Raw genomic sequence first — 22,445 nt, forward strand, 5'->3', positions numbered from 1 at the left:
TCAACGAGTTCGTTTGCAGACATACCACGAGATACAAGATCAGCTGGGTTGTCCTTACCAGCTACATGTTGCCATCTTCCGTCTTGTGTTAGCTCTTGTATTTCAGCGACTCGATTTGCCACAAAGGTTTTCCATGTTCTCGGTGGCGACTGTAGCCACTGAAGTGTCACAGTAGAATCAGACCAAAAAACACTTCTATTAATCGGCATTAACAATGCCTTTTTGGCTTTATCAAACAATCGAGCAGCAAGCAGCGCAGCACATAATTCCAACCGAGCAATTGTAAGAGGCTTTAGGGGTGATACTCTGGATTTTGACACTAGTAGACTTACCGCTGTTTTGCCATTGATGTCTTCTGTTCTGATGTATAGACATGCTCCATACGCCGCCTCGGATGCATCAGCGAAGCAATGTAAATCTACTTGTTGGTACTGCGCGATAAATGCAAATCTTGGAATGGTTAACTTCAGTATACTTGGCAATTGATCACAAAATGCAATCCATAACTTTTGTAAGTGATCGAGAATTTGCTCATCCCAATCCGACGTTGATACCCAAAGAGCTTGCATTAAAATCTTTGCTTTAACGATGACTGGAGCTATGAACCCTAAAGGATCGTATAGTTTAGCTATTGCAGATAATATGTTTCGTTTCGTGTAGGGTTCAGCCTTAATAGTTGCAGAAACGTTGAAACCGAAAACATCAGCCTGTGGTTCCCAACGAATTCCAAGTGTGTTGATGCTCTCATCTTCGTCGAAAACCTTTGCAGATTTTGTTCCCAACAACTCTGTAGGAAGATCATCCAAAACAGGAAGCGAGTTCGAGCACCATTTCCGGAATTTGAATCCACCTTTACGAAGAAGTACATTTAGTTCATCGCGTAATTGAATGGCTTCTTCAATATCATCAGCTCCTGCTATCAAATCATCGACGTATAGCTGCCGTTTGATGGCATTGGCAGCTAGTGGGAAGGCTTCACCTTCGTCTTCTGCGAGCTTTAGGAGCGTTCTTGTGGCGAGATAAGAAGATGGTGCCAGGCCGTACGTAACTGTGTCAAGCTGATAGCTTTGAATGGGTTGGTCAGTTTTGAAACGCCATAAAATTTGCTGTAATGATTTATCGTCAGGATGTACTGATACCTGACGGTACATTTTTTCGATGTCTGCTATTAAAGCAATCGGAAATTTACGAAAGCGTATTACCAAACTCAACAAATCGTCCTGTACTACCGGACCAACTAATAATGCATCGTTGAGAGACTTGCCAGTAGTAGTAACTGCCGAACCATCGAATACAACTCGTAACTTTGTAGTAGTGGAAGCTTCTTTGATGACCGGATGATGTGGAAGATAATACGTTGTTGTCGAATCAGGCTTTTCATTTGTAACTAAACTCATATGGCCAAGTGAAATATATTCTTCCATAAAGCTGTTGTATTGAATTCTTAGCTGTTCATTCCCTTGGAGTTTACGTTCTAATGAAGCAAATCGTCGTAGCGCTGCTGTCTTCGAGTGCCCAATCATCTGCTGATATTCGGGATGCTTTGGTAGCTTTACAATATATCGCCCATGGATATCACGTGTAGTTGTGTCTTTATAGTAATCTTCACACCTTTGCTCGTTTCGTGTGAGCATGTTCTTTTCTTGCAATTCTTCTATTTGCCAAAAACGTTCCATCTGTTGCTGGATGTTTGGAACTACTGCCAAATTACAAGAAGCATGCTGAACTTCTGTGGATTGATTTCTTGTTGCCAAACCAGTGACAATCCAGCCAAAGACGGTTTCTATCATTGCCATGTTCGAATGTGGTATGTTGAATCGCCCAGACTTTAACAAGTTGTAAAACAGACTTGCGCCAATAATCATGTCGATTCGACCAGGAGTATTGTAATGAGGATCTGCAAGCGCTAGCTGGGTTGGAATATCCCAATCGACCGCTGAGTATGGAACCGATGGAGTGTCATAGGTTACTCTTGAGACCACGGTAAAGTCTAAGACCGTTTTGAACGTCTCACATCTCGATTCTATTGCTGCAGTTATTTCATGTCGTGCACTCGATAGCGTTCCATTGATACCTCCAATAGATATCTTAACTGGCCTGCGAGAAGCACGTAAGTGCTGGCACACTTGTTCTGAAATAACGCTTATTTGCGAACCACTGTCTAGAAGTGCTCGCACAGGGTATTTCTCTCCATTTAGGCCGATAACATTTAACATTACTGTAGATAACAAAACGTGTGTAAAACCTGGTCGGTTGGTCTGAGTGGACGAGGCGTTAATGGTAACAATGGGCTGCTGGACATCAGATGATCGTAAAGGCTTGTCATTCTCTTGTAAACCGGTGTGTAAAAGCGTATTATGATTTTGACCACATATCTTGCAAACGTATTTCGAGGTACATTTCTTGCTTTGATGGCCTTCGCTAAGGCAATTGAAACATAGACGTTTCTGGTTGACCATATTGCGACGATCTTGTACATTAAGAGTGTTAAACTTTGTACACTGATAAATTTTATGAGCTTGGCCACAGGACGCGCATTTCGTTACACTTGTGGATGCTGTGTTAACGAATGCCTTACGTTCTTGAGGGAATCTTTTACGTTCCCCGATCATTGATGTTAACGGCTGTGCGTTTATTCCCAAGCTTTCATACATGGTCGAACGTCGTTTGATAAACTCGATCATTTTAGTGAGCGTTGGTTGCTCTTCGGGGGCAATAGATTCTTCCCATGCCTTAAGAGTGGCTTTATCAAGCTTATCACTCAGAATTTCCACCAAAATGGTACTCTTTTTGTCAATTGTTTCTCCCAATTGTTGAAGGATTTGTAAATGTAATTGAAAATCATTTACCAGTTTTCGAAGAGCTTCGTCACTCGCCTGACTAACTCTTGAAATTTGCAACAAGGCACGAACATGTCGCTTCTTCAACAAAACCTTGTTGGAATAACGTTCAACGAGCGTTTTCCAAGCAATTTCATAGCCATCCGTCGTGATAGCGATGGCCTGTATCAAACTCGCAGCTTCTCCTTTTAAGGAGGCCTTTAAATAATGAAACTTCTGTATTTCATTAATTTTATCCGAAGTATGAATAAGGGAGTTGAAACTATCATGAAAGGTTAACCACTTTTTATAGTCTCCATCAAACTCCTCCAGCTTAATGGATGGCAATTTTACTCCTTTCAGATTACATGGCACTTCTTCCTTAGATTTTTCTTCTTCTGTCTTGTGCTGCATGGGAATTACTTGAGACAAAATGGCTTTAGTTTTGAAGAATAATTCTTCCATCTCTGAGGTGGTCATATTAACTTTTGTCTGTAATTCGCTTGTTATAGGCAACGCACATAGTTCGTCAACAGCAGACTCAAATAACTCGAATACCTTGTCTAGTCTAATCAGACGATCGCCTACTTGATGCTTTTGATCTTCACTATAGCCTTTAGCGAAGCTCTCTATGTTACGGAGTGAAATTACATACCTTTCCAATCTGTTGGTCTTCGTGCGAATGCGGGTTTCTTCACTCATTGTGATGCCTTGTTCTTATTCACTCTTAACGTCGACTGAAGGTTTGTGTTTCACTATTATTCCGTAGTTTGGTTGCTTCACTGGCGATACGAAATTGAGTCACTTTTTAGCGAATACTTTTCGATACGTATTCTGAGCACTACGCGAATGTTTTTTTCCGACACGTATTCTGATCACTACGCAGTTGCTTGTCCAATACGTATCCTGGTCACTACGCACCAAATGTTCTGTTCACTTTTACCCTACGTTGTGTTTTATTATCTTTTAACAATGAACAGTCTTTGTGTTGGCTCGAAAGCCAGGACTTCCTCGAAGGGCTCGAAGGCCAGGTCTTCCTCGTTGGGCTAGAAGCCAAGGTCTTCCTCGATGGGCTCGAAGGCCAGGTCTTCCTCGATGGGCCTAAAGCCAGGCCTTTTCGAAAGGCCTAAAGACACGGTCTTCCTCGATGGGCTCGAAGGCCAGGTCTTCCTCGATGGGCCTAAAGCCGGATGATGAGGCTGTGAGAGCCGTCGTGCTGAGGCTGCGAGAGCCAACGTGGTGAGGCTGCGAGAGCCAACGTGTTGAAGCTGCGAGAGCTAACGTGGTGAGGCTGCGAGAGCCGACGTGGTGAGGCTGCGAGAGCCGAACGTTGTGAGGCTGCGAGAGCCGACGTGGTGAGGCTGCGAGAGCCGACGTGGTGGGGCTGCAAGAGCCGACTTGTTGAAGCTGCGAGAGCTAACGTGGTGAGTTTGCGAGAGCGGATGGAACTGTCCTTAGTCCTTGCGCGTTCACTAATAACTGACTTAACCCAGCGCAGGATCCCCTTTTATACCCTGTTTTTCGGGTGCGAACGGATCACTCTCGGGAAGCATCTTACGCTCTGGTAGCAAAATGTTGTGCTTGCTACAGTAAGCCGTGCGCTAGGCGGAATTTCTTGGAAATTTGGTTTCTGATACAACAGTTCCGTTTGGCTTCATGCTAGATTAACACAGCACCACCAGCACCGGTGGTGCAGTATGTCCGTGCGGAGTTTTGGGAAAGGGAGAACTCCCATCCACCGACACGATGAAGAGATAAAGATGTTATTGGACCAGCGCACTGGCAAGGCAAGCACTGTTTGGACCAAGGTGTTAAAAGTTTTCCGTATATGTTCCTTTCTTCCTCTTGTTTGCTGCATTGAGCAACTTTTGCGGCAACGGCTCGGACGTCTGGACAGATGAAACCTGACGTGCCGCGAGTTGAAGAAGAGTTGATGAAGGTGTTGATACAAATCCCAAAATAAGATGCACATGTACAAAGGCATTAGAGCTGCTAATCCCTGACTGGGTTTTTCCCCATTTTTTTTTTTCGTGGTCGTGATAATGGTTGTGGCAAGAGTTTCATCACAGACTTCAATTAATAATTTGCTCGTTTTGTTCGTTCCAAGAAGCCATTTTGTTCTTAGAACATCGTTTACATACGCTTGAACGGCTTCAGCGTATATCCAATTTTCCACTTAGTGTGTTGTAGCTTCAAAATCACGAGAATTACCCAAAAACCTTCCGACATGTCGTTTGCAGGCGGGCACTAGGATAAGGATTTTGGGAAAAAAAAACCATTCGCACAATGCCAGAGCGACCCCCCCGGGGGGCCAAGTTAAATCCTTTGGCACCTTCTAAAAGCTTTTTCCCTCTGCGAATCATTACGTCAGTGGATAAAGTTCTATTACGCTCCGTTCTGAAAAGCCTCCTTGGTGGGGGTGGTTAAGGTCCTCGGTGGTTTTCGAATTTTAATGGGCCACTTTTTTGGCTTTCCCTTTTTTTTGTGGCGAAGTCGTACACCAAGCGTGCCGCTTTTTCCGACGAAAGGTCCATCGAATGAAACTTAAATTCATACGCATTTAGCATAATTGCTCAATTGGCAGCATTTGGTGTGTCCTCCACCCCAAACAAAAAATCTTCTACCACGTTCAACTCTAACCCAAAGCCGACGATCTCCACCGTGAGGGTGAGTGGGTTCGATGGTGAATAATAAAAAAAGGCAAAAGTAGAACCAACAAAAAAAAATACACACACAAACAGCAGAGTAAGGCCTCCCGGCTCGGTACACGCAACACTTTGATCTAAATCGTTTGCGATGAAAGGTGGCCCACGTGTGTTGTGCCGTACGGTTTTGAAGTGTTTCGGAATGTTTCCATCAACTTTAATTGCGTGGTGCGTGGTACGTACGTGAGTTGCAGCGGTCTTTCCGTGACAAAAAGAGGGAAGCAAATGGATTGAAGGGGGCCAAAACTTTTACTGATAGGTCATCATAATTCAACCAATTAGTGTGTGTGTATGTGTTTGACCGTACGCCATCGCTCACAGGCACAGGGAGTGGAGCAAGCGCAAAAAAAGCGGCTCATTCGCACAACTCTTCACCGAAGGATTTGCGAAAGTGATTCTAGGTGGCTAGGCCAAAAGCAAACCTTTTTCCCAATTCCTGCCCTTTTCCATCCCCGTTCTGTGAATATGAATAATTCACGAGGGTGAGAAATCGACATTTTAATTTCTTCATGTGAAACGGCACGGAGCCGTGCTACTGGAAAAAAGAGCTTTTGCCAGACCGAGCTGGTAGATTTTATGGTTGCATTCGTTCAGGTGCACACCCCCATTTTGAGCAGGTGTTGACCTTTTTTGGACAAGAAAACCTAGAAGAGTGTGTGTGTGTGTAAGTGTGTTTTGATTTTTGAGGTCCTTAAGTTGAAGGTTTGTTTAAGGTCTTGGTCGAAAGTGGCACCGAATGCTACGGCTTGCGTCTGTTAGTTTGTTTTTGTTTTGTTTCTAATTAAAAACGAACAACGATGAATTTGTGGGCCCCAATGGTACGAACGGACGCGGGTGCGGTGGGGGGGGGAGGGGGGGTTTAAAAGAAAAGCAAAAACAACAGCTGGTGCTGGTCACCACAGCAAAGGAAAAACAATTGTAAAAACACCATCTGCCGCCTGCACGAGTGGTACTTCTTTAATGTTGCAACATTCGCAGCCCTTCATTTTGGTCGATGGTCGAGGAACAGTCTTGTTCTTCCTTTTAATTTTAGCTTTTTTTTTTCTTATCACATCTTCCCCTCGTTCAACTTGAGAAGTTTTCCGCTATTACATCATGACAGCGTTTTTGTTTGTGCATTGTTTAAGAATGGTTAGCTCAATAAGCAGCAGCAGCAACTCGACGAAGACGAAGAAAGAAATGGTGTACAAAGTAGTGAAAACAACAACAGCACAAAAGAACGTTAAAAGAAACTTGACTGGTGAACCAGTATGGTTAGTGTTTTAAGAAAATGAGACAACACTCCGGAAAACTTGCATCCCTCTTGCAAGTCTGCCTCGACTCCACGCGCGGCAACCGTGCCATGACTGTTGCAAATGACGAAGAGTGAACTTTTACCTCGCACCAGCGCTTGTGTCTACCAACTAAAAGCAACCACCACCACCAAGGGCGTGCGTGGAATGTGTTGAAGCTTTTTCCTGCCCTGTCGATGCACCACCACACTGCAGGCTGAAGCGCATTCAAACCCAGCGAAGCAAACGCTCCGTAGCGGATGAGAGCTACTTACCGAAGAAGTATGACAATGCACCCAGCTTCCCTTTTTGCTTGGTTTTCCACCGTGCAGCAGCGGAATATTCATCACGAATGGAAAAGACAAAACCTCAATCGGATCGGTTGGCACACGGAAGGACGGCCCTGTTTCACGGATTACAAGTTGCCGGTCCCGTCCGTCCACGGAAGGGGGATCTTCCTTCCTGTTGTCTTGTTAGTTTAATTTTTCGTTGTGGCTTTACGGGTAAAATTCGCGGGGGCTTACTTTCATTATTTAACATTTTCCGCCAGCAGCTTAAGCGCCGTGAGCTAGTTTTGTGGAGTTGGCCAGTTTTTTTTATGTTTTTTTTCGTTTTGGTTTTTTTTTCTATGACGAGCAGTTCCATCAGCAGAGTGAAATGGAACGCAACATAATTAACTTGACGATTAAAATGTAATTTACTGCTGGGAATCAATTAAAAAAGTGCCGGCGAGTCGCAATAAAACGGGGACTAAAGTAATTATCGAACCATTGTATTGGGTACCAAAGTAAACATTCATCATGTGCTGCTGGCCAGCTGGTGTTTCAGCAGCGCGCAACATTTATTTTACTATTTGCATGGTTTATTTCAATTTCGCTGTACCTTAAAGTTGAAACAGCAGAATGACAGTGACATCCTATGACAGCTAATACTTAATGGTTCATTTAAGCGAATACTGTTGTTTCACTTGTAATATTTTGATTTAAGGAACACGAGTTCTTACTAACTAAGTGATAAGAGCAATTCAAATCGATTGGTGTATATTGAGTTCCAACCATTAAGTTGACTCATTTGTAAGCTCACAAAGGTAACTTAAATCTTCACCCAACTCACTCACTGTTACTTATCTCACTTGTGAGTTTTACAACTCACGATCAATTAAAATGTTTGTGAGTTGATTACCAAATCCTGCTATTGTACGGCAGTGGGCTGTACCAACTCACTGCACCTATACGATGATGGTCGGGTATAGTGATGTGATTATTTAAGAGTTTAATAACTTTCTATAAGAACATTGCATCGATATTGGATATCATAATTATTATAATACTAATAAGCCTCCATAACGATATCATAACTTATAGGCCTGCAAAGTTCCTGGCTGCACGGGTTCAGCCGGTTGTCTGAATAAGAGTTTATATGACTATATGACTTTATATTTGAATGGTTTAATTGGCAAACAGAGAAATAAACACTACAGATTTTTCCTGTCAATGTCACACACTATTATTCGCAAAGAAAAGTAAATGATGTATTATGAAGTATAATGATAACACTTCATCGTGCAAAAATTCCGTCTGACAAAATAGATGCTCTTACTTGGCGTCAACGAAAAAACACAACAATACCAGTGCCATTCCCAACCAGCCAATATCGATCCCTTATCTGATCCCAATAGGATCCCAACAAGCAAAACAACATGCTTTCTCACACTGCCTAACAAACATTCGATCCTGTCATAGCGCGAAAACACATTGGTTGAGGTCTAATCCCAACAAAATCCCTATAAAATTCCATTTGGACCCAACCCCTATAGAACCCCAATCTAGAATCTCAAACTGATCGAATCCTTTTAGGATCCCATCCCAATCGGATCAAATCCCTTTAGAATCCCAATAGGATCGAATCCTTTTAGAATCCCAAAAGGTACCAATTCCTTTAGAATCCTTCAATGGATCCGATCGAATCCTTCAAGGGATCGGATCTTCGAATCTTCCAAATCTCAAATCTTCCCAACACTAATCGGGTGACTCTCGTACCTATACGGCACTGGGTGGTTGATTTGGGTGCATCTTAATTTGGGCTTCAACCATTCATTTGGATGACCCAAATAGGGATGACCCAAACTCTCTACGGTTTGGGTCGTTCGGTGTCATTCTCATGACAGTCTGCCACATTGTCCTTCCACACGTTCGGCGCCAAAAAAACCCTTCTGTGCATCTTCCTCTCGATCGCGGCTAAAATGGATTCGTCAAGTTTTGAACAAAGTCCATTTCTTACAGACGTATGACAGAATATAAATAAATAATCATATAATTCTTTTATAAAAGTAATTTCTTAAACATGTCCTATTGTCGCGTGGTCTATTTACAGCCGTTGCCATGAACCCGACATGAACTCGATATGGCTCAGCATTGTGCTCGGTGGGTTGAGCATGCTGGCGAAGGAGACGGGCATTACCGTGTTTCTGCTAAACGTCGCGTACGACACGTACCGCAACTGGCCAGCCCTCAAGCGCACCGTCCAGGATATGCGCTGGAGCGAGGAAACGCATCAGTTCGGCCGCCGGGTGTCGCGTGTGCTGCTCTCGATGGGTGTCCTGCTAGCGGTACGGTTAGCCCTGCTGCAGGGTTCGTTACCACGGTTCTCGCAGCAGGACAACCCGACCGCCTTCCATCCGAACCTTTACGTGCGGTAAGTAAAGTGAGCGCGAGTATCGCTTCCATCCCCCCCTGTGTTCCAGTGTTCTAATCAGATCGAAACTCATTTCGTTACAGTTTGCTTACGTTCTGCTACCTGGCCGCCTTCAACTGGTGGCTGCTGCTGTGTCCTTCCACGCTCAGCCACGACTGGCAGATGGGTTCGATACCGCTCGTTACCACGGCCAGCGATCCTCGAAATTTGCTCACATTCATTGCGTTTGGGGCGGTGCTGCTGTTTGCTTGTCGCGGGCTTATGGATTGCGAGGTAATTAAAACATATCAATTATTTATTGCTTTCTCTCGAAGCCGGTCCATCCGTTGGGTCGATGCTGGTCGATTTCGTCATTCCACCATGCAATCCACTCATCATCCCAAAAGGGGTAACTTTACAGCAGCAATCGATACTGGCACGGATCAGCCGAAAAACCCCGTACATCAAATACAAATGCTGTGATGTTTGAGTTTAGAATGCGATGGGTTTCCGTCCGACAACACCCAGCCTTGCTTGTGGTACATATTTTTCGGATTCATTCCATTTCGACCGATGTCTGTCATAATGGCAAATGAAAAACAAAAAAAAAAGAATCGAAACGTGTCTTCCGTACCGCTGCTTACTCGATTGCTGTGCCCATTGCATAGTTGTAGGCGCAAAGCTAACGAGCACGCCGGGGATGCAACGGATGATGCGATCGTCCCGGCGTCTGTTTCGACATGATTCATATTGCATGCAGGGGAAAATTGTATTTGCCCACCGGTTTTGTGCGTTTTGCATGTTGGTGATGCTTTTTTTTTCGTCTGTGTCTTACCGGCGTCCTATCCACTCTTTATTATTATCCCAACGAGCAAGTGCACGTATTCGTTGGGCTGCACATACCCTCGCCCGATAGTGGCAACCGATTGCAATCAACTGTGCAAATATTGTATCATGTGCGGAACGCGCTGTTCCCGTTTTCGATTTCAACACACGATTGCAGCGCGCACTATAAGCGAAAAGTAAAGCGAATAGCACCCAACAAAAAAAAAAACACCAAACCCAATAGAGGACCCATCGGCATGCCGGGGCGATGGATAACGCGCTTCCCTGCACGTTAAACCGTGCCCGGGAAAATTGTGCCCGCTTCTGTGTGTGAGGATGGTGGAAAATCCGGTTCAAATCAAACCACCGTACAAACAAGCTTCGCTTCAGCATCAGCCGGCACACGATTGATTGATGTAATGCATCGATTATTTATTGATCACTGCAAGCTGCTTATTGACGTTAATTGCCCGGCACGGTTGGACGGAGAACTCCATTTGCAAGCTCATCACGTTTTTCAGCGAGCATGCACCGCCAACGGGATTGAGGTCTCGACTGTGAAGTTTATATTGTATGCATTTGGTTCTCTGATGGAAGAGTTTTTTTTTGTTGTCCTCATTTTAGGTCCTATAGATTTTTATCTGCACTTTTGCTTCCATCGACGTTATACATGATTGCATTTTTCGTTAAAATGTTGTCAGCTGAAGCTTTCATTGGCACACGTAATGCTCATGTGATTAGGAACGGGACAAATATTTCTGAATACTAAAATAGTTCTGATCCTACTCTACTACTAATACTACTAATATTACTAATACTACGAATACTAACATAATGATGCAATGGAAAATTGTAGTAGATGAAAAGAAGTCTGATTTTATAGACATGCTACATAGAGTAATACTCGATTCGAGTTTAATACTTACACATACCGACCTTATAATTATTGGAAACTTAATGTCAATATACAATTCGCACAGGTTGACAGACATTTTAATCTTCAGCCCCTAAAAGGGCCCTTCATCCCGACAGTACTCGAGCAAAGCAATTTCATTTTGCTTCAAATATTTTTGTGCAGCGCCTAAAAGTATGCAATAAAAAGCACATTAAGCTTTTTAATCGTGTTATCCAAAATAATTCAACGAGATTGTTATGAAATACTTCAAAGGCAGTACTGTTCGATGTGCACTGTATAGAAAATCGTTTGTCTATAAACGTTACTCTTTCAACATAATGTTTTCTTCTCATTTAATCATCTTTAAATTTGTTAATTAAGAATAACTATTCAGTCGTACTTATTTTTTAACTGCTTGAGGCATCGATTAATTCAGTTAAAAGATTTGTCACATTTTTATATTTGCCACAATGGCGTAAAACAAAATGTCACAAAACCCCATGGGAACGACGGTCTCGGGACAGAGTATAAAGTAGCGTAAGGGATTAAAGGTGGAGAGCTTCGGTATTATCCGGCAAGAGACCCGCAATTAACAGGAACTTTATCTTACTGTCGAGAGAATCTAGTTCCAGTAGTTGACAACGGCTAGTAAAAGAATGCGTAAATCACTTCTGTACCCTTTCGATTCGATCCACCTGTGTTGAGCATCGGTTTCCCGCTTAACTTGTCGATGTGAGAATTATCCTTTTTTAGCTTCTTCAGTTAAAATAACGAAATAAATATATTTTAGCCTGAAATATAAGGAATCGTTCCTCAGGCTTTTATCTCATCGTTTATTGACTGATTTACGCGATCAGTTAAAGTGCCATTTTTCTTAAAGCTCATTAGTCACAGGAGAGAGACGAAGTGAGAGAAAGTAAGATCATGCGAAATTCAAGGCCAAAATGCTGTTGAAGGATACTGCTAAACGCGAGGAAATCTTAAGCTCGATAACCGATAATGTCACCAGGCGGGTGATAAGACCGCGGGTCGTACTTCCGCAAAGAAAAGAGGAGCGCAAGCTTGGCTTCATCTCACTGAAACGAAGTGACATTTTCCCTGAATTCCTAGACCACGGCTCTTTCCACCCGATGATGGTATTTCAAAATTCAATTCCTACACCGGTTTTCTGTGCCAATGCGAGGACGGCCAGAGATTGGCACGCTGATTGGCACGCGGTTCGTATCGTGTTTTCCACGGAAGCCCAGTCGGGCGTGAAGTGCGAATGTGCCGTGACTCGATACAGTCAATCTCGGCATCCACTCAGCTCATTAGAACAAATGGGCTTCATTTTCCAATCGTTCATTCTTAATTTCGGCCAGCCGGCAAGATTCGTCGATGGGTTCTCCAGCCCTACCAGCCCCGCTCGTACGCTCGAGGCCTAATGTAACGCCCAACGGTAACGCGGAACAAAGGAGGGATGACGAACGCAAAAAAAAACGGAACACTCGAAAATGAAATAAAGACCTTGATGATGTAAGTGATCGGGAGACGCCGAATGGTAGCGATATCCTTGCCCCAGATGCCCACCAAGCTGCTCTGCCTCCGAGCTATCGTTGATTTATCTCTCGTTTAGGTTGAGATTTTTCTTATCCTCCCCGCGTTGGTAGCGTGCCGAAGCAGCGTTCTGCTTCATCTAATTTCCTTGATCCAAACACATGAACACATCGTACTGCCACGGGGAGCAACTGCACGGCAAAAGCAGCTGGTGGCGTGACGCGTTGGCCATTACCTAGTGAGACCACTTCACAAGGCCCCATACCACACTCAAACCGAGCGCACTTATTCGTCTTGTGTCGGCACCTTTTTCCGGCGGGCAAACCGAGGCTGTGGGTTGGGTGCAAGGTACCGCCGGAACCACATCAAATTATTCTGTTTTAATGCCTTCGCCAGAAAACATCAGTTTCAGGCCTCGTCCGTATCTTTAACCTCGTTTCGGACGACTGTGAGTGCCTGGTCCGTTTTCGGCAACTATCGGCAATACGATTAACTGCAGGCACAATGGACGAAATGGAAGATGTTGTGGTAAAAATAAAGGACTTTACTTAAACCATTATTATATTACCTCAATACCGCAATCGGATAACTTAAAAGTATTAATATTAAAAGTAAAGATTTCAATTGAAATCTGTGTTTCAACTGGATTCAGACAGATTTTTATAAAATTCATATTTATTTATTCATATTTGTTAAAAATTGCCTACCAAAGCTACCATCTTTAAATGCAAATAAAAATGGCCATGCGTAATAAATATAAATCAACCTAATATTACTATCCACCTTGAAGCGTATGTGTCACTGCTTCCATTGCAGTCACTCAAATGTCCTGTCCCTGTGTGCTCGTTCGCACACGCGATGATGATGTGCGCAACCGTATCACAAATACTTCACCGCGGCAACGCGGCTGTTATGTGTTATCAATCAATCAGGACAACTCTCTTTCGGTGAGCCCGGCCTTGCCTTGCGGGTGTTAGACGGCCCCTCGCAAGCTTGCCCGCTCGCTTGTTAGTATTGTTATTTGCGGCTGTTGATTGATGAGACGCAACGATCAACACCAAACAAGCAACGGCAAATGACGGAACGTGCGGAAAACCGCGTTCGGTGTGTGTGTCAGTGTGTTGCGCAGGGAACCCAGGGAAAGTGTTGCGAGCGTTTGTGAGCGAAAGAAATCTGACTCCTTACCGCGCGGCTTTCGAGCGTTCGGGCCGCGATTGTAGTGGCAGCAGCAGTAAATTGATAAGTGAATTAGATAAATGACGTTTTATGTAACTTTTACGTATTTTTATTTTTGTTGGTTGGTCCACGGTGCTTACCATAACCCACCCTGGAGAACCCACTGGTATACGGGGGAATCGGGTGTTTTTTTTTTGTTTCGTTGTTCGGTGTGAAGTGTGCCATAAATTTTGCGACCGGTTCCAAGTTTCGGCCCTGTCTGTGACCGGGAGTCAAGTTGTAGCGAGCTTCGCCCTCGGTTCCCAGGGTTTTAGCTTGATTGACAGGCCTCGGTGGCTGGGTATTGGTTTTCGGATCCGCTTCCGCTCGACAGTTGCAATCGGGATTACGTCAGCTATAAATTGTTGTTTTCGGTGACGACACCGACATATGATCACCGAAATAAACGTACAACCCTGTCACAAAAGGCGAAAGGCCCGACCAGCAGCCGTCGTCGTACGGGAGGTCTCGTCGATGCCTGATGTTATCGAGTACAATCTAACGACAGGCGAACCGAAATCATGACAGCTTAAGATAAATGATGTACTCCCGAGCCGTGACCAGAATCTCCCGGCAGCACCCGGGCGTTGGGAGGGAAAGAGGGATGGTTGTGAGGGGTGGCAGAAAAGGGAACGATACAGATACAAGGAAAATATGTCTTGCTTCACGCCATTCGGTCAAACGATAAGCTTTGTGAGGTTGCGAAATGTATAAGCCCAAGCACACAAATAAGCCGAACGAATAACGAGCCATCTTGCGTGAATGAAGGAATTGAGTCAATTCTTGGGCACAGCGGTGTCAATAATAATGCTCCGTAGTACGGTTGCCTATTTGCTATTTCCATGAAGATGATGCATCTACTGTCGATGAGCAATAGGTCTATTGCTTTATTATTCCGTAACGTGGTAAGCTCTTTTTATTATTATGAAGTTCTCCGAAATGAAACTTCAACATCGAAGAATTGTTTCTAGCGTTGCTTCTTTCGGTTGCCACTCAATGGCACAGTGCTGGGCAGTCTTGTCCGTCACAAACATCACACACATCGTGATCGTCCACTTGGTACATGGTGATGGCACTCAGCTCTGGAGAAGTAAACAACACAAAAAGCCACACCAGGTCAGTGTACAATGCAGTGGGAAGTTATGCAAACGTCACTTACTTGGATCGTAATAATCATGCACTAGCACGTAAGCCGGACGTTTCAGTGTCACCTTCGTCCGTCGGAACGCAGTAACCTTAAAACAGTTCCGCTCCGTACCCATGTTGTTGTAGTACACGACCACAGACGTTCCACCGAAGCGTATTTCGATTTTCTAAAATAGCAGCAAGGCGGTGAGAAATATTGTGAGTTCTATCCCAAGGTCTGTGTAGGAAAGAGGTCTAAGTAATATAGAGCGATTTGACAAGCAGCACAAAAGTTCGTTACACGTGATTTGACGTTTGGTCGCCCTTTTCCATTCAAATGTTTTGTGTGTGGTTGTGTTGATTAATCGGGCCGGTCATAGCAACAAGATTTTTGTGTCGCTGTTTTTCAGTTTTATTTCGGAATAAGATCTGCAGATCTTATTGGCGATTGGTGTTAGGTATGATTGGTGTTCAGGCCAGGTGAGAAGGCAGAGAATTGGATTTTGTAAAGCGATCATTTGGCAACGAGTAGGTGAGGCTCTTCACATATGAGGACGAGGATGAGCCTCATCATATCTCACGATTCACAGTACTGCGTGAAAGTCCGCGATCAACCCTTGGTTTCAGAACACTAATAGGTGATGACCACACATCACTTTATAAAACTTATCAACAGTTTGCTGTTTTAACTAAAGGCAAGCAAAACGAAGGAAAACTTTAACGACCAAGCTAATTGTGAAACTTTGCGATATAGTAAACAAGTAGTGTTACGATCCCGATTAATCAGACGTTTGGGCAAGCGTCTGACGTGAGAAAGTTAATTGGGTCATGAGCGACCGTGACATAGGAAGTGCCCAGTGAGATCCTCAAAAGCATATGGAAATAAAAATGAGATCCCGATTAATCAGACGTTTGGGCAAGCGTCTGACGTGAGAAAGTTAATTGGGTTATGAGAGAACGTGACATTGGATGTGCCCAGTGAGATCCTCAAAAGCATGTGGAAATAAAAATGAGATCCCGATTAATCAGACGTTTGGGCAAGCGTCTGACGTGAGAAAGCTAATTGGGTCATGAGCGAACGTGATATTGGAAGTGTCCAGTGAGATCCCCAAAAGCATTTGGAAATAAAAATGAGATCCTCGCCAGAGGATATAAAAGGAGCCTAACTTTGTGGCTCAAGTTCTTGCTCGCTTTGTTCTTACACCTCTTGGTCTGCAGACAAGACAAGAAACCCCATTTGTGAACCCCAACGGATCTTTTCAGCGCCAAGAATATTTTGAAAGATATAAATTTCGACAAACTCCAAAAAACACAACGTAGGACATCTCCCGGACGGAACAAGTAGGCTAGACGCAAGAAATCTTACGCGGGCGACCAAACGTCAAATGAAATCCAAAATGGCGAACCCCTGTCTTGGCTATTATTTGACCTCTATCCTACACCAGACCTTGGTTCTATCGCTCGTGTTCGCTCTTACCTGAATGGGATTATACCTGGTGGTGTCGATGATACGTTCCCGCTCGGTGGTGTAGCCGCTCGGGAAGTTCACCTCCACCAGCGCCATGTTGGAACGGCCATCCGACAGCTTCGGAATGAAGCTGGAGCACACTTCAAGCTCTAGCCGCTTTCCGGCATTGGAAAGCGATTGTTTCAGCGTCAGCTTAAAACTGTTTTCCAAATTCCGCAAATCAACGCTGTACTCGTAAGCCACCTGCAGCAACCCGAACCCGATGCCGGCCACGTTAATTTGCAGCTGCAGCGAATCATCAACGCCTTCGGCGTGCTGAAGTTTTCCAATGTCCTGCGAGTTGACGCGAAACTCCTTCTGCCGCCCGGAGTGTACGAGCTGTACGGAGTAATCGTTCCGCGCGGGTGAAATCTTTTCCGCCAGCTTGGTCAGTGCCTTCAGGCCGACGAACGTGTCCTGCGTGCGCGGGAAGCTGCCCGGCGTGTAGCGCTGCTTCACCAGCCAGCGCATGATGGACGTACCGTCGACATACTTTTCCGCCTGCACGAAGGACAGCAGTGCGTAGGCGGTCGTTTCGATGCCGTTGGCGCTCCGCTGCCAGTATCGCTCCGTACCGTTCTGCTGCACCGAGGACATTCCGATGAGTTTCTCTAGAAATCGGTCCCGTGCGGTGTGACCCTGCAGCATCAGCGCGTACGTGGCGATGGCCAGATCGTACGAATCTTCAATATTGTCCAACGCGCCGGTCACATACTTGATGCCTTTCGCAATGGCTGCCGCATGCTTGGTGGCAGCATTCGGGTGCTCCAGGAAGGATATTAGCACGAAAGACGTTAGCGCTATTCCCTGGCGCAGTCCGCCCTGCATGTCTTTGTGGAAAATGGGTCCCACCTCGTCGAAGCGGCCCGTGGCGTGCTGGCGCGCGGCAAGCCAATCGTACGTTTTCATCACCATGTCCGGTTCGATCTCGGCAATGTGCTTGGCAGCCGTGGCGAGCGTTTTTCCAACGAACGCGGTCAAAAACACAGCGCCACCACTTTTCTCCCAAAGCCCAAAAGATCCGTCCGGCTGGCGGAACCGCATCTGGTTCTGATAGCCAGCCTTGAGCAGTCCCGTCGCCTTTTCGGTGAGCCGTTTGTCGGCAGACCCGATCGAGGTCGTGTAGTCGAGCACCTGGACGATCGGTACGAGCCGCATCATGTTCTGCTCACCGCACCCAGTCGGTACGGACAGCAGACTCTCCAGGTTGTCCATGACCGAGGTGAGAATGTTGGCTGCGGTTGCGAAAAATTAGTCTTAATTCCCGGTGGGCTGTTAGCTGCAGCTGTCTACTCACGTGTAAGAATGAAGTCAATCTTCTTGTGGCCCGGGTCTGCCTTCAGGTCAAAGTCTAGATTTATGGTGAAAGATTGATTGTGGTAGGTATTGTGGCAGAAGAATCGGGACACCATTTCGCGCTTCACCAAACTATCCGGAATGACCCGAACGACGCTTTCGATCGTATCCGTAGCAGGATCGATTGAAGCCTTCACTCGCACAGTCATCTCACCCAGTTTGCGAGCTTTTACTGGGAATGAAACGACGACTCCGGTGCCTGACGATACTAGAACCGACTTCGTGTGGCTTGTGTCTACGAACAAAAAGAAAAAAAACGGAAAGAAATGTATACAGGGTAACCCGCAATTCTTTGACAATTTCCCATCAATTTTTGAATTCGTCCCGAGATTTTTTGACAGTTTCCCATATATTTTTGAATTTGTTCCGCAGTTTTTTTATTGGGGCGGTCCGGTGATGTTTAGGTATCGGCGCCGGTCTTCACACGACAGGACCAGTTCAAAATCCCGTTTAGATCAATTTTCTGTACGCTGGACAGACTATCCGGCTACGGATATGTAGAGACGAAGAAAGCCAGAAATTATAGGCCTAGGCCTCTTGAGGTTCTTGTGCCCGGTACACAAGAAGGAGAGATGTTGAAGGTGAATCAAGCATTTAACCAGGCAGCTCCTCCGCAGCGGTCGATTTTCTCTAAACTTTTATCACCTCAAAGATGAGCTACGGAGGGCAACGGTTTCCCATTAATGCATCTGAACCTGTGACCTTCTCTCCCTTATCTGTGGTTCAAAACAATTGCAGAATGCTGCTGTTGGTTGTTGGTTGCTGCTGATGGTTAAACGAAAGAACATTTATTTAAAATAGCATTCAAAACTATTTGTGAAACCGTCAAAAAACCTCAGAAGGCATCCAAAAATATATGGGAAACCGTCAATAAACCTCGAGACGAATTTAAAAATATATAGGACGCATTCAAAAATTGATGGGACGGATTCAAAAATTGATGGGACGGATTCAAAAATACCTGAGACGCTATCAAAAAAACCTTGGAAAACTGTCAAATTGTGGGAAAATGTGGGTTACCCTATAGTTGGAATAGCTCCGAGCTCAACCGAAAAAAACAGCTTACCGTCCGCTGGTTGTCCTACGAATTCCGTCTGATTGTCAACATTGTACAGTGTAATCGATGCTTCATGTTTTTGAGGAAAGTTGCTAAAAATGATAAACTGCAACTCCACCATTTCACCCCGCTTAATGGAGTACGGTAGGTGTGGTACGATGTAAAACTTCTGCACCGTAGCCAGTTCCAGTGGTTGTTTGATGATGCCCAAACCATACACGGGATGTACCGAGAAGCCCGTTAGCAGCCAAGCGGTGGTCGTGTCGGGGACGATCTCCTGCATCGTGGCGCTTCCTTCGGCACCCAGTTGCGTGGTTTTCCACAACCAAGACTCAACGAAGTTGGTTCGAAAAGAGTCCAATTTGTTCGCAACTCCTGTGCGACTGATGATCCATCCATCTCGTAACAAATTTTCACTTGCTGCAACGAAAGGTTCCTTTTAGTGGTTTTAATTTTGTTTGAGGCAAAGCTAGATTCCCGTAAAGCCATACCTCCCTCGAAGCGAATATGTTCCATGGTGCGAGCAAACAGGGCCATGCTCTGAAAATAATGGAGATCATTCAATCAATCTATTGCTAAAATACTTACTTAAATCCCTGAGCAGAATTCAGTACTGACGTGAAAGAAGTCGAAATCATTCGTTCGCTTGGTGTAGAACTCGCTGAAGATCTCAAGAACATCGCTCCACACAATATCGTGTGTCGTGCCGTACTGGAGCAGACTCTTATCATACGCCGCTAGTGCCACGTAAGCTCCTCCACGACCGTTCATGTTGAGTTGCAGTTCCTCACCAGGCCTCACTTTAGTTTTATCAATTTTAAGGTCAAACTGTGCTGTGCAGAACAATGGGTAAAACATAAACAAATGACCCATATTGGCTAAACACTTACTAAACCCATACTAACGTTGTTAAGGAGATCCTGAAAGTCCGCCTCTAAAACATCGTACAGGACGACATTTTTCACCACTGTCGCAACAAAAATTTTAGACCTCGGCATCATATCGTCCGTCGATGCTATGCGAAGCGTGTACGGGGTGACAGCGTTGGGCTGAATGAAGCCAGAACTTACGATCTTTCCTTTCGTCACCACGTAGTAGAGGAAGAAGGCCATCTCTTCGTTGCACGTCACCGTCAAGTCAAGGGATTTGCCCAGCTTCACTCTAAAAACGATACAAAAATTACATTTCGTCGACATTTTGCAAACAAAAAAGGCAAAACCACTTACTCTGATGCTAGTTCCAGTTTCAGGAATGCTTTTCCCGCGTCGCGTCTACTGATCGTCTCGAAAAACAACAACTCACCATCGATTTTTACCTGTTGGCGATTGATGGAAGCTTTCAAACACTGATAACACGATCGTACACTTCACGCTCGATTGCAAACCACTCACGGTGATGTCGATCAGCTGTGCGGATGCGTCAGGCTGCAGCGTTAGTTTAATCGCACCCGCGTCGTCGCTCGTGTAAACCGTCTCCGAATCAGCAACCGTTCCTTCCGCCGTCACGCTGGCAGCAATTCTTCGGGCGGGTTGTCCGTCCCGGTACAGCAATCGCAGCACGCAATCAAGCGGCTCTCCGGCACGGAATTCGGGCAGCGCTTTCTCGAGCTCCACCCGGTACTGATGTTTGTAGACAGCTATTCGTTGTTCTTTGGTAATCGACTTACCTGGAAAACACAAAAAAAAAAACCGGGGGGATCTATTCTGGCGCTGTTCCCGGGCTCGGGATGTTACCTGTTTCGTCCTGGGTAAAGGTGACGTTCACACGCACATCCTGGGAGTCCTCGAACACGTGCAAGTATTCGTTAAATCGAAGCTCTACCTGCGCCTTACCGTACACGTTCACCGTCTTCCGTTGATCGAGTTTGTCGTCTTCCAGGTAGAGCGAAACGGTAGCGACACCCTTTACCGGTTTCCCCACGTAATACCACGCGAAAATCGTTAGATCGAGCCGCTGATCCTTCTCCAGCGGGATGCCGTTCGGTCGAAGCTCCACATCGAACAACGCCAGCGCGTACTCCTGCACCTCGAACGTTTTGTAAGCCACCGCGTGTGGCCCAACGTGGACGGTGATGGTGTAGCGCCCCACCAGCGGTACGGTGGCGACCTGCAGCGCCGCCTCGAACACGCCCACGTGCAGTTTGGCCGTGGCCCACCGGCGAATGACGTTTCCCTGCGGGTCACGCACGGTGATGCGGGCGGTATCGGTGCCGGCCGGCGGTTTCAGCTCCCCGTCCAGCACTATCGCACGGAACTGCACCGCGTCACCGGGCTTGTAGATGGGTTTGTTCAGCTGTATGAAGCCCGTAAATGGGTTGCTAAGATGCATCAAATCCGCTGCCGTGTGCAGCTTAAAGCCGTTCTCTCCATCGATGGCAATTTTATAACTGCCGTGCGGTAGATTATTGGGCAGCTGAAGCGAAATGTGGTGTGTTGATTGGACAGCATGTCCGGGTACGCTAATCACACTGACTTACCGGGAAGTTTATTGCTGTGTTTGCGAGAGGTTGCAAACGAACGGATTTCCTAAGGCGGAGCAGCTTTTCTCCGGTGGTGGTTGATGTGCCATCGAGCTGGACGATCACACTCAGCTCGTTCTTACTTGCTTCAAAATTGCTCACAATCAGGGTATAGTTTTGACCCGACCGGACAAAGTTTGGACCGATGATAAGAATTCTGCCCAAAAAGTGGAAAAATACGCTCACCTTTTATCAACTTCCTTTAGAGCTTTCCGCATCCGGTCTTACCCTTGACAAAAATTAATCAACACTCCTATTACCAACAGGCGCAATGCCGTCTTGAGTCGCTTCATCTTAAAGCGAAGCTTCAGCACCAGAAGGCAGCGTTCGTTTCAGCCAGCTGCCAACGCGAGACTAAAACCGCATGCATTTGCAAAACGAATGTTGAATAATGCTCCCGGCTCATTATCACTCGGGGGAATCCCAATCCGCACGCCGGCTGAGACGGTGATAAGAAAAAATTCCACCGAACTAAAAACACACAACACGCTGATAATCGGTTGCTCCGTTTCGGTTGGTAGACAATGTTTGAAAATCAAAACAAATGTTACAAATGTGGATTATGTATAATCGGTGCGATAGGCAATGTTTACCATTACCATTATGGGTGGTGGTTAATTAATCTGCGTCCTCTCCGATAATGTTTTTTTTTAAAAAAAGAAGCCGGCACCGTTTTACACTGACCTCATACTGTTCTCTTTTCCTGCGAAGAGGAAAAGTTCTTCCTTGTTGTGGTTGAAGTGTTTATTTTTGTTTTGTTTAAAATGATTATAGCAATCAACATTGCGATGTTGATGACTCCAAGATCGTGAGCGCCAGCCCTCTTGCGCGGATATTACTCATCCCGGGGCGCACTGGCGTGTGCCGCTGTTGATAGCGAACAAGCGCTTACCATTATCAAGTAACGGCGACCTTCGTGACTTCGAGTTTGAGTGTTTCACGT

General features: G+C 45.4%; 2 protein-coding genes across 2 annotated transcripts in view; one reads left to right on the top strand and one right to left on the bottom strand.

Moving 5' to 3' along the window:
- LOC128309478 (protein O-mannosyl-transferase TMTC1-like) overlaps positions 1 to 22,445 on the top strand; it is an 85,564-nt gene that overhangs the window by 36,082 nt on the left and 27,037 nt on the right. The window contains exons 4-5 of the mRNA XM_053045879.1: positions 9,169 to 9,489; positions 9,573 to 9,762. Of these exons, the coding sequence (XP_052901839.1) occupies positions 9,169 to 9,489; positions 9,573 to 9,762 (511 nt within the window). The remainder of the gene's footprint in view (positions 1 to 9,168; positions 9,490 to 9,572; positions 9,763 to 22,445) is intronic.
- On the bottom strand, positions 14,764 to 21,843 carry LOC128309477 (thioester-containing protein 1 allele S3-like). The gene is made up of 13 exons (XM_053045878.1): positions 21,731 to 21,843; positions 21,461 to 21,659; positions 20,718 to 21,396; positions 20,376 to 20,650; positions 20,211 to 20,299; positions 19,890 to 20,145; positions 19,603 to 19,812; positions 19,476 to 19,524; positions 18,994 to 19,404; positions 17,869 to 18,162; positions 16,542 to 17,806; positions 15,099 to 15,252; positions 14,764 to 15,021 (listed from the first exon to the last, which is right to left on the bottom strand). The coding sequence occupies exons 1-13, from the start codon at positions 21,793 to 21,795 to the stop codon at positions 14,933 to 14,935; spliced, it is 4,035 nt and encodes a 1,344-aa protein (XP_052901838.1). The 5' UTR covers positions 21,796 to 21,843; the 3' UTR covers positions 14,764 to 14,932.

Source organism: Anopheles moucheti, chromosome 2 (assembly GCF_943734755.1).
Source record: "Anopheles moucheti chromosome 2, idAnoMoucSN_F20_07, whole genome shotgun sequence".
NCBI lineage: Eukaryota > Metazoa > Arthropoda > Insecta > Diptera > Culicidae > Anopheles > Anopheles moucheti.

Coding starts and splice junctions, on each gene's coding strand:
- LOC128309477 (XM_053045878.1), bottom strand. CDS start 21,795: ATGAAGCGACTCAAGACGGCATTGCGCCTGTTGGTAATAGGAGTGTTG. Junction 19,525..19,602: donor ATGATTTCGACTTCTTTCAC/GTCAGTACTGAA, acceptor CATTATTTTCAG/AGCATGGCCCTGTTTGCTCG. Junction 19,405..19,475: donor ACATATTCGCTTCGAGGGAG/GTATGGCTTTAC, acceptor CTTTCGTTGCAG/CAAGTGAAAATTTGTTACGA.